The 16,901-nt window shown below is 41.1% G+C and overlaps 1 protein-coding gene across 1 annotated transcript in view; it reads right to left on the bottom strand.

The window, feature by feature from the left end:
* Positions 1-16,901, bottom strand: part of FAM171B (family with sequence similarity 171 member B) — a 30,318-nt gene that overhangs the window by 4,739 nt on the left and 8,678 nt on the right. Inside the window, exons 2-7 of the mRNA XM_035133458.2 lie at positions 8,392-8,625; positions 7,408-7,500; positions 6,712-6,870; positions 2,604-2,774; positions 1,794-1,910; positions 366-489 (exon numbers count right to left, since the gene is read on the bottom strand). Coding sequence (XP_034989349.2) covers positions 366-489; positions 1,794-1,910; positions 2,604-2,774; positions 6,712-6,870; positions 7,408-7,500; positions 8,392-8,625 — 898 coding nt within the window. The remainder of the gene's footprint in view (positions 1-365; positions 490-1,793; positions 1,911-2,603; positions 2,775-6,711; positions 6,871-7,407; positions 7,501-8,391; positions 8,626-16,901) is intronic.

Here is a 16,901-nt window from a genome sequence, read left to right on the forward strand (position 1 = left end):
CTAGATATGTAACACATCCATTTTGTGTCAAATGACATAAGAATTACACACCCTTATAGGTTATCTGCATACCTTTTTCTATTTATAACTGTTGCTTAGAAAACAGGGAAGAGTAGTACAGAAGAATCTTCTACACATGTGACTGCATGGACATAACAACATAAAAATAGCTGGATCAGGCCAATGTCCCATCTAGTCCAGCAGGCTGTTCTCAGAGTGGCTGAACAGAGGACTGCAGAGGCCATACCTCAAATATATTTTCAAAACAAGACTGAACCATCATTCAAAGGCTCCAATAGACAAAAGGATGAAACACATGAATACGTTGTGTCATAATTGCACATCGCTATAATCTTGTTACTTACCTGCAGTAGCAAAGGAGAACTGCAAAGAACCCAATTATAATGATGATGGTGCCTCCCAATATGGCTGTAAGGAACACTGTGTGGTATGCAGTTATATCCTTAGTGACCGAGGCAATGATGGAGTCTAAATTTATAACCATTAAAAAGGGAGAGAAAAAAGAAGGTGATTTCTTGTGCAAAACTGGATCCAACAATATATGGTGTCTTCCCATCTTTTGTTTACTTAACATTGTGTCTCTGGATGTGCTGCTGATTTTTCCAATCCTCATTAACAACACAAGGGTGGCTCACAGTTTAGATCAGGCATCCCCAAACTGCGGCCCTCCAGATGATTTGGCCTACAACTCCCATGATTCCTAGCTAACAGGACCAGTGGTCGGGGAGGATGGGAATTATAGTCCAAAACATCTGGAGGGCCGAAGTTTGGGGGTGCCTGGTTTAGATCCATGTTTTGGCATTAAGAAGTGGCTATGTATACATACCGTATATACACACACATTCAAACAATATTGATGGGAATCCTGCCTCAGTCAAGACACCAGAAATGCTGGGCTGGGATGCCTTAAATAATATAGCCCTGTTTGCATATTGTTTGTATGGCTTCAGTATGAGGCCTTGTTTTAGCCTTTTCTCTAAATCTATTTCTTTCAGTAATCACGGTACATGTGGTTGTGTGAGAAGAAAACCCCAGTGGGCAAGCTCATGCTCCCAAGTAGGGGATGCAGTGTGGTTAAGGCACTTCATTTGCAGGGAGGAGCTTGCATGCTGGCCTTCCTTCTCATACAACCACACAGTTACTGGATGACAAAGGTGTAAGGTTTGAGGGCAGGGCTAAAAAGTGCAGCCCTGATCCTTACTACACAGAGATGCCTTACTGTGAATCATACTTATATTTCCACTTGACCAGGGAACTAAGCCTATGATTCCTATTAAAGTTGGGAGGAGGGCATTCTTCCCTATCCCATGTTCCCTGAAGGAGCGCCTCTGCCCCCATCGTTCTGCCCGGACACTGAGGTCCAGCATTGAGGGCCTTCTGGCGGTTCCCTCGTTGCGAGAAGCCAAGTTGCAGGGAACCAGGCAGAGGGCCTTCTCGGTAGTGGCGCCCGCCCTGTGGAATGCCCTCCCATCAGATGTCAAAGAGCAAAACAGCTACCAGATTTTTAGAAGACATCTGAAGGCAGCCCTGTTTAGGGAGGTTTTTAATGTTCAATAGATTATTGTATTTTACTTTTCTGTTGGAAGCCGCCCAGAGTGGCAGGGGAAACCCAGCCAGATGGGCGGGGTATAAATAATAAATTATTATTATTATTATTATTATTATTATTATTATTATTATTATTATTCTGACCGCCAACTTGCACATAATTATTCTCCTGCAAACTACAACAGCTAAGTTCCATTCAATGATTTCACATTTCCATGGGATACCTCTAGTTCCAGGCAGTGGAGCTGCTATCCAGTAACCAAGACTTGGAGCAGTGTATGTCCATACAAGATGATTCTGTGCATCCTTCACCATGCCCAACCCACGATTCACCCAGGCACCTGGGAGGAAAAAAAATGTTTTCTTTTAGAAGGGCAAGGTGCCTTTAAATCAAAGCACAATAAGCCCTGTCCAAAACTCTAGAGGTCAGATGTGCCCGTGATGTTTCCAGCTGCATGAATGGGGAATCTGTGGCCCTCTTGTATTGCCGGACTCCAGCTCCTATCATTCATGTGGAGCTGTCTTCAAACACTAAAACAAACAGCTAAGACCTTTTCTGTTCAAAAGTTCCAAGTGCACATCAAAGATCTCCATGTAAACGAACAAGATGTCAGAGTGGGGAAACAGCATGTGCTATGAGTTATGCCAATTTGCATTTTTCAGGTACTCTTAAAAGACAAAATTAAAAAAACAACAACACAAAAAACTGTCATGGTTAATCCAAGCTCTCATGTGCCAAGTCATTAGGTTCCTGCTATTTATGAGTGGGACCTGACGGAGAAAGTCAAGCTACTTTAGTCTCCAGGTGGGGTAGGTAAGCTAACTGTTAACTAGGCTTCCTGCTTTTAAGTATTTGTATCCCTGGAAAGGGCACCCACCTGAGGTTCAAGGGTGTGTGATGGCAGCCTACTTGTTAGCTTCTGGCAAGGCCCAATGACCATGGACTTGACCAACTCTTTGACTTGGACTAAGTGAAAATCTTAAAGCTACACAGCTTCAGCCCTGTGCTAATGCAGAACAGAGAACACACTCACCAGTTTTCATGTCGAAGGTCCATGCTGGGATAGGATCTCCTGCTTTGACAGCACTAGTAGGCAGGAGAGGCAATGTTATCTGAATGGGACCATCTACGTTCAGTTCTTTCCCAGCCGAAAACAAGTTTACACATATTGCAGCAAGGGGAGTTAATTCAATACTTTTGAAACCTAAACATAAACAAGGAGATGATCTTATTTCATTTTCAGTCTGGGTGTGTGTTCCAAATTAGTCATCTGGAACCACAAAAGGTATGTAGTCATAACATTTTTTGAATTTCCTACCCTGTTTCTCATATTTTAAGACATACCCATAAAATAAGCCATAGCAGGATTTTAAGCATTCAAGGAATATAAGCCATACCCCGAAAATAAGACATAGTGATAGGCGCAGCAGCAATGCCGGCCGCGGCAGGAGGAGGAGGAAAAAAATAAGGCATCCCTTGAAAATAAGCCATAGTGTGTTTTTTTGAGGAAAAAATAAATATAAGACATGTCTTATAATATGAGAAACACGGTATATGCAAACCAAAGGGTTATTCTACATATAAGTACAGCTGTTTAAATTATCTGCTTTTTATTATAAAAATGGAGAAAGATGGCTATTAATGCATTTCCAAATTAACATATATTGGTCCTCTAAAAAATACCATTTCACAATAATTTATTGGGAAGAATATTTCAGTGAACATTCTAGCTAGCATCTCCAAAAGCTCAACATCTTTTTAAAAGGAGCAAATCAGTATTCCACCCAGCAGCCAGACTAGTTTGCGGAAGCAAACATTTCCCTCTTTCTCCATTATACTTTTTGTTTATCTGGCTACTGATACAGAATGGACCTAGACCCATCACAACCACAGTAATTAAAAAAAAAAATAGGAAAATATGTCTCTACACACGCTCAATTTCAATAGCCATTAGTAGTGGAGGCAGTACAGAAATAAACCACTAGATGGTGATAAAAGGCATCAAAATAAGCTTCTGTATTTAATCTTAATTATTTAACAGTATGACAGCACTTAAATGGTATGGAGCAGCACTTATTAAGAAACTGCCAGATTATTGGTTCATCTAGCTCAGGCTTCCTCAACCTCAACCCTCCAGATGTTTTTGGCCTACAACTCCCATGATCCCTAGCTAGCAGGACCAGTGGTCAGGGATGATGGGAACTGTAGTCTCAAAAACACCTGGAGGGCTGAGGTTGAGGGAGCCTGATCTAGCTCACGTTGCTGAACTACAACTCCCATCAGTCCAGTAAATATAGCAAATGGCTAGGCATGATGGAAGTTGATGTTCTGCAACATCTGGAGAGCCAAATGTTTCCTACACCTCATCTACTTTGGTGGGCAACTGTGCTTCAGGATTGCAAACAAAAAATCTATATTGCAGGTGACAGAATTGTCACCATCCCTTTACAAAATGCAGTAGGTTATCTGTACTATGGTTTTTGTATTTTAGCACATAGAGTAGGGTAAGTGTACAATCAGTAGCAGGGCAAACAAAACTCAGAAGGAAATCCACTAAGCATGATACTCATCGGCCTACAATAGATCAGTTCAAAATGAATTTCGAAGATGTGTGGATAGTAAAGTGCTTTTCCACTTTGGCAAACAACAGCAACCGTGGAATGGATGAATCGATGTAACTCGGTTAGCTCAGAACAAACACACACTAATCTGAGAGGCTGAGCATTAACCAACACTTTTTCTAATCTAAGTCAGCTTTCTGACATTCAGTTTATAAACATGGGATCTACTTATAAACATGCAGGGGAAAACTGAATCAGAACACTATTATGTAAAAGAAAGAAAAAGAAAAACAGCAATTAATTAATATGCATGTTCCCCTGCAGCATCTAAATACTTAGACATCTTAAAATATTAACTGTATCAACTAAAATATTCATTAGCTTACTATATATATATATCCAAGACTTCTGCATTTAACCGTAAGAATTCTAATTTCTATGCCCAGTCAAAATGTTGTGAAAACTTTCCATATGCATGGTGTAATATTACACCTTGTCACATTTGTCACTCTCCATTTCTACAAGCTAACAGACCTGTACACAAATGACTCATCTTGGCACATCTTGCACAGGGAGAGAGAAAGGCTCAAGAACAGAATTAAGCATCTGAATCCTTCTCAAAATGTGCACACTGTTAGATGTGGGTCACAAGAAAACTGTCAAATATCATGTATCAATTAACTTCCACCTGCCCCTAGGATAAAAGCTGGGTGTTGTTTTTTTCGCAGGACCACATAAATAATTTAAAAAGAAACACATCAGAGAGATTTCAGGAGGATCAAGGGGGGGAAATGAAAGCTGCTTTATTTGCTGATTCGTCAGCTGCAAAAGGTGCAGGCATACATTATTAATCCCTGTGTGTCTCGGTGTATTCAAATACCCTTTGAAAGAGTAGTGATCAGTGGCAGAAATGAAAAAAAAAAACACTAGGCAGCCATTTATTGCTTGTTTATTTTAAACATCATTGATTGTCATTCATTATACAGCTCAATAATGAAATCATATTTTTTGAGGGGGGGGCACATTGGGCTAGGAGAAGGATCCGCACCAGTGTAAGGGGAATTCCAACTCCTCCCCCCCTGCATGCCCCCAGAGGCATCTCTATATCTGGCTCTGAAGGGTTGGAAGCAACACCCAGAACAGATTTAGGGGACGCCTTGAAGGTTCTGTCGTGCAAGGAAAGAGGTTGGGCTGTCGGAACCTTACTCTTAGCACTGGGTTGAATACACTGTGGCAGAGAGACTTAATTCAAAATAAAACAAGGGAGAATACACTGAAATTTTGGTGAGAGGGCTCCAGTGTACAAGGAACAAAACTAGGACCCTCGTACCTACGGGACCGCCTCTCCTGGTACGCCCCACGGAGGACCTTACGGTCTACAAATAATAACACCTTGGAGACCCCAGGCCTCAGAGAGATTAGGCTGGCTTGACCAGGGCCAGGGCCTTTTCGGCCTTGGCCTGGTGGAACGCTCTGCCACAAGAGATCAGGGCCCTGCGGGATTTGACATCTTTCCGCAAGACGGAGTTGTTCCGCCAGGTCCCCTTTTCTTTTTGTATAAGAACAAATATGAAAGAGGCCTCTCAGCATTCTCAAAGGCCCATATAAGATCAGCGTAAACAGTTGGGCCGATGAGCACTTACTGTTCCCAACCTTAACCCCGCGGAAAGCCATCTAACTAGACTTTACAGTGGTACCTCTACTTACGAATTTAATGCGTTCCGAACGCACATTTGTAAGTCGGAAAAATTTGTAAGTCGAATCCCATAGGAATGCATTGGGAGAAAAAAATCGTAAGTCGAAGCAACCCTATCTAAAAATTCGTAAGTAGAAAAAATCCTATCTCAACTACATCCAAGATGGCGGACGGAGCTCCATTCGTAAGTAGAAAAATTCGTAAGTAGAGTTATTTGTAAGCGGAGGTACCACTGTAATTTGATTTTGACCTGTTTTTAGGAGGTAATGTAATTATTGTTTGACTTTATACTAATCAAATACTATTTGATGTTAGCCGCCCTGAGCCCGACTTCGGCCGGGGAGGGCGGGATATAAATAAAAGTGGTTCATTATTGTTGTTGTTGTTGTTATTTAGAATACAGTATTCTGCATTGACATTTTTCTTTCTGTAAATGATGTGGGGATCTTGAGTTGGTAAGAATTTGAACAATGGCATTGTTGCCAATATAAATGGAGATTTAAAAATTAATATAGTTATTGGCCAATCAAAGAAGGTGGAGACAAATAACTTCCCTCCTCTCTTGCAACAAGCTGGGGATGACAAATCTCTGTCAGCAACAAATGCAGGGGTGTGTGCTGGCTCTGAGCATACCCCAAATTACAAGATGAATCAGGGTGATTCAGGGAATGTTCTCGCGAGTTGGATCACACAATTAACAAGGTGTTCTGAGAAAAACCAGAGACTCTTTACACTTCCAAGGTGGATAAATTGTTATTCAGCTACAATATTACATTTCAAGTCCTAACCGGTGGGTCTAAAACCTATTGCCGATAATGTTTTAAAGGGATAGTCTTCAGATCCCTGCTGTATATCTTCAAAAGCTAGTGGAAAATCTGACATACCTGACTTATTTAAAAGAATTCCAGTTGTATAAAGAAAATGGTCCACTTTCAAAAACTGCTGGGGCACTGTAAGGTAGGCTGTAACATTTGTGATATGGTGGTTCATAGGAAGTTTTATTAAATACTTTGGAAACTGAACGCTTGGTTGAGATTTGGCATCTGAAAAAGAGGAAGAATTCAAAGCCAGCAATTTCACAGTGCTTCTTTCAAACAGTTAACACTTCTGATTGGCAAAACATTTAACTGGCATTCAAAAATTAATGTTCAAGCATGAACCACTTGCACCTCTTATCAATGTGCATTGAGGTAATATGCCACATTTAGGTGTTGAGATCCATAATAGTATAACGGTATTTGTATAGAACCTAGGCTTCTAACTGCTCCAGACTCTCAATACAGTATGTCTAACAAAATGATTTTTAAACTCCCTAACTATAACCTTGTCATACCACAGATACCCATGCCATCCAAACCTTAAATTGTGACCTTCTAATTCCAAAATTCTTTTATTTCTCAAGGTCACCCACTCCTTCATCCAAATTAGGCAACTGGCTGCAAAGTACAGTTTCAAGTCAGCCAGTCCCAATCCTCCCCTTTCCTTTGCCTCTTGCTGTACTTTCAGTTTAACTCGTGTGTTGTTGTTTTTTTACCTTGCCATAAAAACTTAGATAAATCTTTTGTACTGCTTTTACTTACCAGATAGTTTCCCAGTAATTAAAACTGTATCCTCAAACAACCATATATTTGCCTGGCTTTGGGGGAACAGTGAGAGTGTGACTGATGAATATACTGTGGGAAGACAAAATGATAGGAATATATTACTACAAAGGTTTATGTACTGGAAAAGAAAGCTAGAAAAAAGACTTACAGTTCTGCAGAGTGGTGAAATTTAGGACACCACAGTGATGGATAGAAAAGAGGACTGGTATTTCACATGGAAACCAGGAATTCAAAAGCATTTGTTTCCTGCTGTAAATTTGCAAGAGTTTCTTGTTATGTGCAAACTGGGTTTACAACCCTTACTTTAAACAAAACTAGACTTTAAACTAAGCAGAGTTTCTCCACTAAGGATATAATGAGGCAATCTGATTAGTTTAAAGTAATCAATTTCAAAACTATATGCCTACACACAAGCTGTTACTTTTATGCATTAGTTTATGTTTGGAATTTGTTTTAGCCTTTTTGCTTTAGTATTGGGGGGGGGAATAATATAACAAAACAGATGAGGCATTAAAAAAGGATGCTTTAGTTGAGATTTCAGCATTGCATGGGGTTGGACTAGATGGCCCTTAGGGTCCCTTCCAACTCTATAATTCTATGACCTGAAGCACAGGGTAAGAATTGTGCCATTCCAGACTCATCAGGAAAACACATGTTTATCGTTTGAGACAATATGCTCCAGTTTCTCAAACGGTTCCGCCTCCTTTAAGATAGTCTGTATTCAATATTTGGGGCAGACCTGCAGTAATTACAATATTTTCATGGAAGCATTTGATCTATATTTTATATCTCTTTCAAGACAGCGGCACTTACCTCTGCAGTTGCATTCAGCACAACATACTTTGCGTGACTTCATTAAGTCACATTCATCTGATGAAAATTAGATGGATTACCAAAAAGAAGGAAGAAAGTTCAAGTGCATTCAGTTTAATAATAGGATTTTAAAAGGGGCTTACTCACTCGGCATTCTTCCAGTCTTCCAAGGCAAAGGTGTTAACATATAACCATCTTTATAAGATGCAATAGTTAAACTTAGACCTAGTTGATAGGGAACTTGTATCAATACTGCTCCATTATTTCCAGTCAGCGTAGAATTTGTTTTTGTGTAGTTGACAAACACTTCCACAATCGCTTGGCTTAAATATTGATGGCTGATGATGTCGTTGACTTGCACTTTCAGTGTAAACATAGATCCTAAATGAGACAAAAGGCGAAAGACAACAATCAATGTTACATATGCTTTGAAATGATGAGTCTTTAGTTTGCTAGTTCCCTAGCTCAAGACAATGCTTTTTTTTCACTCCAGAAGAAAATGGTCCAACTAAGATAAAAGAGCTGGAGACTTTAAATCTGAATTCTTGAGAAAATACACTAATGTAGTTCAGAAAATGGTAACTTGATTTGCAATAAGGGCACACATCTGCTTAAAACAGGTCAGGATCAGATCGAGAAGAAAGCACAGTTCATACATTACTGGGTTTTGGACTGTATTCCTGCAAATAAACTTGCACTTCACCACATACCTCCAGCAAGTGATGCACTGGTTTTGCACATATCACCATACACACAGGACCGGTTCATACAACTTTCAAAAAAAGAAGAAAAGGGCGAAGATATCGACTGGACCATTGCACATGCACATCCAGCTATGTTGCACATTGCAAGAGGTGCATAGTGGAGGGGTAGGGCGAGAATCTAATACACCACCAAGCAAGGTGGCCTAATTTTAGTCAAGTTTCCCATTTCAAAGCTCAAACATTTCCTGAAGAAGCATACAGTCTCACTGGTTGCTGTAACAACGAAAACATGCTGGTTTGCATCCAAATAGAGCCTTAATACAATTTAGGATCTTAATCTAAAACCGTTGATCATATAGGCTTAATGCTCTGTAGAGTGCTATCTGCTTAGAGATGAGCCTTCTGCTTGGTTCTTTCCACCAAAAGAGCACTAAGGTCCTGAACATTCATTTGCCATGGAATAGGTTCTCCTAGATTTGTTTAGAAATAGCAGCTACAGGGACCCCCCTCTACACTTTTCTCACTGGACATCCTTGCCTCCTGGAGGCGCCATTTTGCTGCAGTGTCTAATGCTGAAATCCTACACCTACTTATATACCCTGTTTCCCCTATTTTAAAACGTAGTCATAAAATAAGCCATAGCAGGATTTTTAAGCATTCAAGGTATATAAGCCATACCCCGAAAATAAGACATGTGATAGGCGCAGCAGCAATGCCGGCCGCGGCAGGAGGAAAAAATATGACATCCCCTGAAAATAAGCCATAGTGGGGTTTTTTTTGAGGGGTAGGAGCAATCCTGACTATTCTATAAATATGGTCTAGTAGGAAGTGGGCAAGATAGCGTTTTGCTACAAGACAGAAAGGAAATACCCATGCTCTCTGCATGTTAAGAGCCATATACATTCATAATTTGAAAACTAAAGCTGCTACTATGCTTTAGTAACAACAGGGCAAAAAAGAGAAGTGCAAGATCATTCTGTGGATTATCCTGTGAGATACGGAATGGCACCTCCTAGATACTAGAATCTGTAATTGTTTGATAGTCTCTGGACCCATTAGTTTTTATTGCTATATAAGGTGGCTTATAAATACTGTACAGAAAATGAGCACACACGGGAATAAATGGACATATATTTATGCTTAAATTGTTAAATTAACTTTCAAACTGGGTCACATTCCTGATGCCGTTGTTTCCCAAACTTCCCACATGACCTTTTGCTATTCTTTTAAGAGGCCATTTGGCAACTCCAAGAGATGTCAGCCTCTGTGGTGGCAGCCATCTAATTTGGCTGAGCAAGGTATCTTCACACCCTTTTCAAAGGCTAAGTCTAATTAGCCACAGCAGAGCACAAACTGCTATAAATATGCATGTCCCCCGCAGGACTTTGTCCCAGTACAGAGAGTAGCCAATGGCCAAGTGGGTCTCTAAAAAGATAAAAGTTGCCGTGTAACCCTGGTGTGCATGTTACCTGAGGTGGTTGAAAAAACATAACTTTGCATAAAAACACAACAATAGCCAGATGCTTTGATTCATTTTGCCCCCTTAGGATTTGTTTTTAAAGATTACTTTTTGTATCTGAAGAAGTGTGCATGCACACGAAAGCTCATACCAAAATATAAACTTAGTTGGTCTTTAAGGTGCTACTGAAGGAATTTTTTTATATAAAACAGCTCACTCTATACTTTTCTTTGGATGTTAACTCATCAAGTAAACCGTATATGCAATGCTGTCTACAAGCATTCATTATACAATGGAACCTCGGTTTGCGACCGCCTCCGTTTATGCCGAACTCGGAGAGCGACCACCGTGGACCCAAAAGTATTTACATGCGGGTTCCACGCACGCGGAAGCATTCTGCGCAGCGCACACAGAAGCGCTCTATCGGCGCTTCGCACACATGCATAAGTGTGCTTTTGGTGAGCGGCGAACTCAGGGAGCAACTGGCTCCCCGGAACGGATCGTCGTCATAAACCGAGGTACCACTGTAATCACTGCTAACAAAGTGATGATCACTGAAGCAGCAACACCAACAATGGATGGTTTTCCTGTTAATTTTTACTGGATATATTTTGTGCCACATTGTACAGTGGTACCTCGACTTACGAATGACTTGACAACCGAATTTTTCGACTTACGAATGGGGGTAATGGCCGCGCGCTTATGAATTTTTAGATAGGGTTGCTTCGACTTACGAATTTTTCCGTTTCCAGTGCATTCCTATGGGAAATCGCGTTTCCAATGGCGTTTTTCGACTTACGAATTTTTTGACTTACGAAGGTGCCTTCGGAACGGATTAAATTCGTAAGTCAAGGCACCACTGTACATTACACACAAGTGCATTTATTAACCCAACAGCTACTTCTTCTACAGAAAAATGGCTTCAGGAAGGGCAATTTGGGGGGAATAAATAGGGGGCAGAGAGGTGAAGAGGGGTGGATCAGCCTTTCCCCATTTGCCACTATCCATCTCCTCTCACCCCTTCTCTATTCCAAACCTCTGTACCTGAAACTGCTTATTCCTAGGACAGGCAGCCTTTTCGCATGTAATGTTTGATTTGGCATATTATCCCCCTTTCTCTGCATGAAATATTTAACATAAAATCAGTGTGGTGATCTTTTCTTCCTTTTAAAATCTCCCCTATTTTGAAAATGCCAGGCATACGCTTACAATTTATTTCCCGAAGGCTGCCTCCAACATGCATTTCCATCTCACAAGCGAAGCAGCTGTGAGCCCCCACACTGGGTGATTTGTTTGGTCTTAGCTGAATGAACAACCATCATTTTCCATGTCTCACTCTTGCTTTTGTAGAACATGCTATTTCCTGATCGGCCTTATTAGAGATACGAAAGGTGCACTGACCTATAAAGAATAAACCAGTTATTCCGAAGATAATCGGGCCCTGTAAACCCAGCATGCATAGCGTTATTGTAGGGCCAACAAGAAGGGAGTTTATACTCAATAAGGAGTCAACACACAATATGTGTGGGGGTTTTTTGGGGTGGGGTGGGGTTTCCACTCCAGTGGTTTTCCTGAACCAATGGTACCACATTGCCACCATTTAATATCACTTATACCCTTTCTACCTTTAACTTACCAATAACCCTGGGAAGTAACTGTGGGATAGAGGAGTGGTTAAAGGCCAGTCAGATATAGTTACTATATTTAACAAATATATTGATGTTTATTAATTATTAGTTTATTAATTAAGCAGTTGTTGGATGCTTAAATCTGTCATGGATCCTTTAACTGAGATTCCTGCTTTGGAGCAGGTTGAACTAGCTGACCCACTGGGTCCCTTCCAACTCTATGATCCTCTGTCTCTCAATAGAACAAATGAGCTTACTTGACAAGACACAGAACTAAGGTAAAAATTATCTATAAATTAGTAGAAGGGCAATGTGTTAAGGGTGCTTTTGTTTGTTAAATTGCCAACTGCCTATAAGTGGGCTTTACTGTGATACACAGCCTTTTTGTATGGCATCGTTACAATACACATTTCAGGAGAAGAACGTTCTGAACTGATCATACATTCATTTGAATGTGATTTGCAAATCTTGGATATATGGAGCTGGTTTGAACGTTACACTACACACAGCCTATTTTAAATCAAGAGGAGAAGACAGGTTTGTCAAAGCTTGTTCCTCCCCACGAAAAAAGCAGGTCACAAGCCACCACACATCCGTAAAAACTTGAGATCTTTCTTCAGTCAAATACACCCCAAAGGCTATATTTAGCATACACTTGCATCAAATTATTTAATTCAGCATTTAGAGCAGGCATTCTCATATTCTTATTCTACTTGAGCCCCCTGAAGGGAGGGGGGAGGGAGTCAAGCCTCATCACAATTAGTGAAAACACAAACGATGGGAGACAGATGGTACATATTCACTTAATTACTGCTACTGTTCAGTGCTTATTGAGCAGAATGTAAGCTAGGTGTTATACAAATGTTGTCACAAAGTCGCTACCAAGAGGGTTTACCGGTAAAGCTATCACCAGTTTGGTCCCACTCGAAAAATGCTTCCGTTATGTCGTTAGAAACGCAACGTCAAATGTTACACCTGCAGACCAGTACAATATTGTCCAGCGTAGTTATCTCTGTTTGGGGCTGTTTTGCTTCTCATACTAATTGTGCTAATAAGGACCAGAAGTCTGCCATATGGGATGCTAGGAATCAGCACAGTCCCTGTGTGGCTTTCAGGGCAGAGGTGGCTAACCTGAGGCCCTCCAGATGTTGCTGGACTTACAACTCTCATAATCCCTGACCATGGCCAAAGCTAGCTGGGGCTGAGGGGAATCCACCCTCATTTGCAGGGCCACACTGAATCTCCATGCAACACAGACTCAATCAATCCCTTTGTCTGAAGCAGCTAGAGTAAACTTCTTCTGCAAAGCAAACAGAAAATGATTTCCCCTCCACTCCCCAACAGAAGGCTTATGCAAAGTATACAATACTAGCAGTATGATGTAAATAACAAACAGTAAATGGTGTCCTTTTTAAAGGTAATTTCTTTTTGGTCAAAGAGGGTTAGAAGGTAGAAGAATATATATTTTTAAATGAATGCTTTACATAAACCATATAAGAAGTTTAGCTGATTGTTATTTAAAGTCTGTTGAATAATAATTTAAAAAAAAACACCACTGTGTCTCATAAACTGTTTTAATACTGTATACAGGAGAGAATAATTTTCAATTGTCCTTTAACTCCAAGGCAAATGCTTTATTTATTTATATAAAGATCTTTTATCCAGCCTTTCCATTTTAGCAAAAGCACACAAGGCAGCAAACATTCATTAATTATAGAGGCCAATCAATAACGAATTAAGAATGAATGTTAATTAAAATATTAACAAATGAACAGAGAGGGGGGAAAGGTAAAAAAAAAAAAACATTTCTGATAGCAGGCAGCTGGAAGCGATCAAAAGTTAAGAATAATGCCTGCTGGCATAAAAATGTTTTTCAAAGGACATTAAGTGAAGTTACCAAACAAATCATAGAACTGTAGAGTTGGAAGGGATGACAAGGATCATCTAGTCCAGGCACCCCCAAACTTTGGCCCTCCAGATGTTTTGGACTACAATTCCCATCTTCCCCGACCACTGGTCCTGTTAGCTAGGGATCATGGGAGTTGTAGGCCAAAACATCTGGAGGGCCACAGTTTGGGGGTGCCCGATCTTGGTCTTCTTCAGTTTTTTAACTACAAAAAATTAATCAAAAAAATATATACAGTGGTACCTCTACTTACAAATAACTCTACTTACGAATGTTTCTACTTACGAACAGAGCTCCGTCCGCCATCTTGGATGCGGTTTAGATAGGATTTTTTCTACTTATGAATTTTTAGATAGGGTTGCTTCGACTTATTATGCATTCTCCCAATGCATTCCTATGGGATTCGACTTACAATTTTTTCCGACTTACAAATGTGTGTTCGGAACGCATTAAATTCGTAAGTAGAGGTACCACTGTATCATTAATTATGTCATACATTCTATTAAGGCCAATGGCCAGCATGAACACGAGTCTATACAGTCCATAATATCTTAACACTGAAAAAAATACAGAAAAATACAAAAATAAAACATACCTTAGTGTTTGTATACAATCTGGGGAACAAGCGTCATACACCTATGCAACCCCTGCTGCCTGAAGCAGGAAATAGATGGCAGGCGGAGCATGGCATCCCCCCCCCTCCACCATGCACTTGGCTGCATGCAAATACTTATCACCTGTGCCCACCAGGCGAGTGCTTAAATGCAAGGTTGGCAGAACTAAGCATTACATGCATCTCAGTGTAAGGAAAGCTCAGTGTCTCAGTTTTCTTTGGGAACAGAAACTGCACCGTGTGCATGTGCATGTGTATGCTTAATGCTTTTCTAGCAGAAGCAGCTGACGGGGCTTTCTTGCACACACATGTGTGCAATATGGTGGAAGGAATATGCTCTTAGAAAGGGGGAAGGCATAGCTCAGTGGCAGAGCACATGTTTTACACCGCACAAGAGTCTCAGCTTTAATCCTGGCACTTCCAGTTTAAAGATTTCAGCGATGGAGGCCTGGGGAAAGATCTCTGCTGCCCGTCAAAGTTGGAAGTCTCCTTCTTCTTTGGCGATCACTCGCAGCCGAGTAAGATTGTCTTCCATAAACACGGTTTTAACAATGGGTCCGTAAGGGACTGTGGAGGCCAATTCTGGATCCACACGTCCTTCCACAGTGGGGACATTGGTTTCCAGGCAGGAGTTGATCACGGTGTGGATTTGCCAAGCGTGCCTTCCTCTTAGCATGTTTCTCCCTTGCGTCCTGAGATCGAGTTTCCCAGTTGTCAGTGTTTATACTACATTTTTTAAGATTTGCCTTGAGACAGTCTTTAAACCTCTTTTGTTGACCACCAGCATTACGCTTTCCATTTTTAGGTTCAGAATAGAGTAGTTGCTTTGGAAGATGATCATCAGGCATCCGCACAACATGTCCAGTCCAATGAAGTTGATGTTGAAGAATCATTGCTTCAACACTGGTGATCTTTGCTTCTTCCGGTACACTGATATTAGTTCGCCTGTCTTCCCAAGTGATGTGTAAATTTTTTTGGAGACACCATTGATGGAATCTTTTGAGGAGTTGGAGATGGCATTTATAAGTGGTCCATGTTTCACAAGCATATAGTAAGGTTGGTAGTACAATAGCTTTGTAAACAAGCATTTTGGTTTCCCTGCAAATTTCCCGGTCCTCAAACACTCTGCACTTCAATCGGGAGAAAGCTGCACTTGCAGAGCTCAGGCAATGCTGGATTTCGGCATCAATGTTGGCCCTTGTGGAAAGGTAACTGCCTAGGTAGGAGAAGTGATCAACATTTTCCAACATTACACCACTGAGTTGGATTTGTGGCGCTACAGAAGGGTTATGTACAGTGGTACCTCTACTTACGAATGACTCGACTTACAAATGTTTCTACTTACGAATGGAGCTCCGTCCGCTATCTTGGATGCTGTTTAGATAGGATTTTTTCTACTTACGAATTTTTAGATAGGGTTGCTTTGACTTACGAATTTTTTCTCCCAATGCATTCCTATGGGATTCGACTTACAAATTTTTTCGACTTACAAATGTGCGTACTGGGCTACAGGGGGACCAATGGTCAGACTCGGTTTAAGACAGCTTCATATATGAATGCTGGAGGGATGGAGTGGGGAGAGAAACATAATTTTTGTCAATAAAACTTTTCAGTGAAGGCTATGGGCTATTTACAAGCAAGTAAATATAGGAGACTGCTTAGAATCATAGAATCATAGAGTTGGAAGAGACCACAAGGGCCATCCAGTCCAACTCCCTGCCAAGCAAGAAACAGCGATGTGGGAAACCACCACCAGAAAAAGAAAACCCATCAAGACTGATGCCTTAAACTCTAGGTTTTGGCTGAAAAACCATTTCAATACTAATCTAAGCATAAGTAAAGGTAAGGTAAAGGGACCCCTGACCATTAGGTCCAGTCGTGACCGACTTTGGGGTTGCGCGCTCATCTCGCATTATTGGCCGAGGGAGCCGGTGTATAGCTTCCAGGACATGTGGCCAGCATGACAAAGCCGCTTCTGGCAAACCGGAGCAGCACATGGAAACGCCGTTTACCTTCCCGCTGTAGCGGTTCCTATTTATCTACTTGCATTTTGACGTGCTTTCGAACTGCTAGGTTGGCAGGAGCTGGGACCAAGCAATGGGAGCTCACCCCGTCACAGGGATTCGAACCGCCGACCTTCTGATCAGCAAGCCCTAGGCTCAGTGGTTTAACCACAGCGCCACCTGGGTCTAAGCATACCAGAAAGTAAAGGGCAGCACCCCTTATCACATTTTTCATGGCAAACTGGCTATCTATCTGTCAATGTTGGAGGAGTGCAGTGCAGTAATACTAAAATGTATGGCCAGGACCTACTAACAGCTGGCATAAGGCAAGAACCACCATATGG

This window comes from Zootoca vivipara, chromosome 1 (assembly GCF_963506605.1).
Source record: "Zootoca vivipara chromosome 1, rZooViv1.1, whole genome shotgun sequence".
Classification (NCBI taxonomy): domain Eukaryota; kingdom Metazoa; phylum Chordata; class Lepidosauria; order Squamata; family Lacertidae; genus Zootoca; species Zootoca vivipara.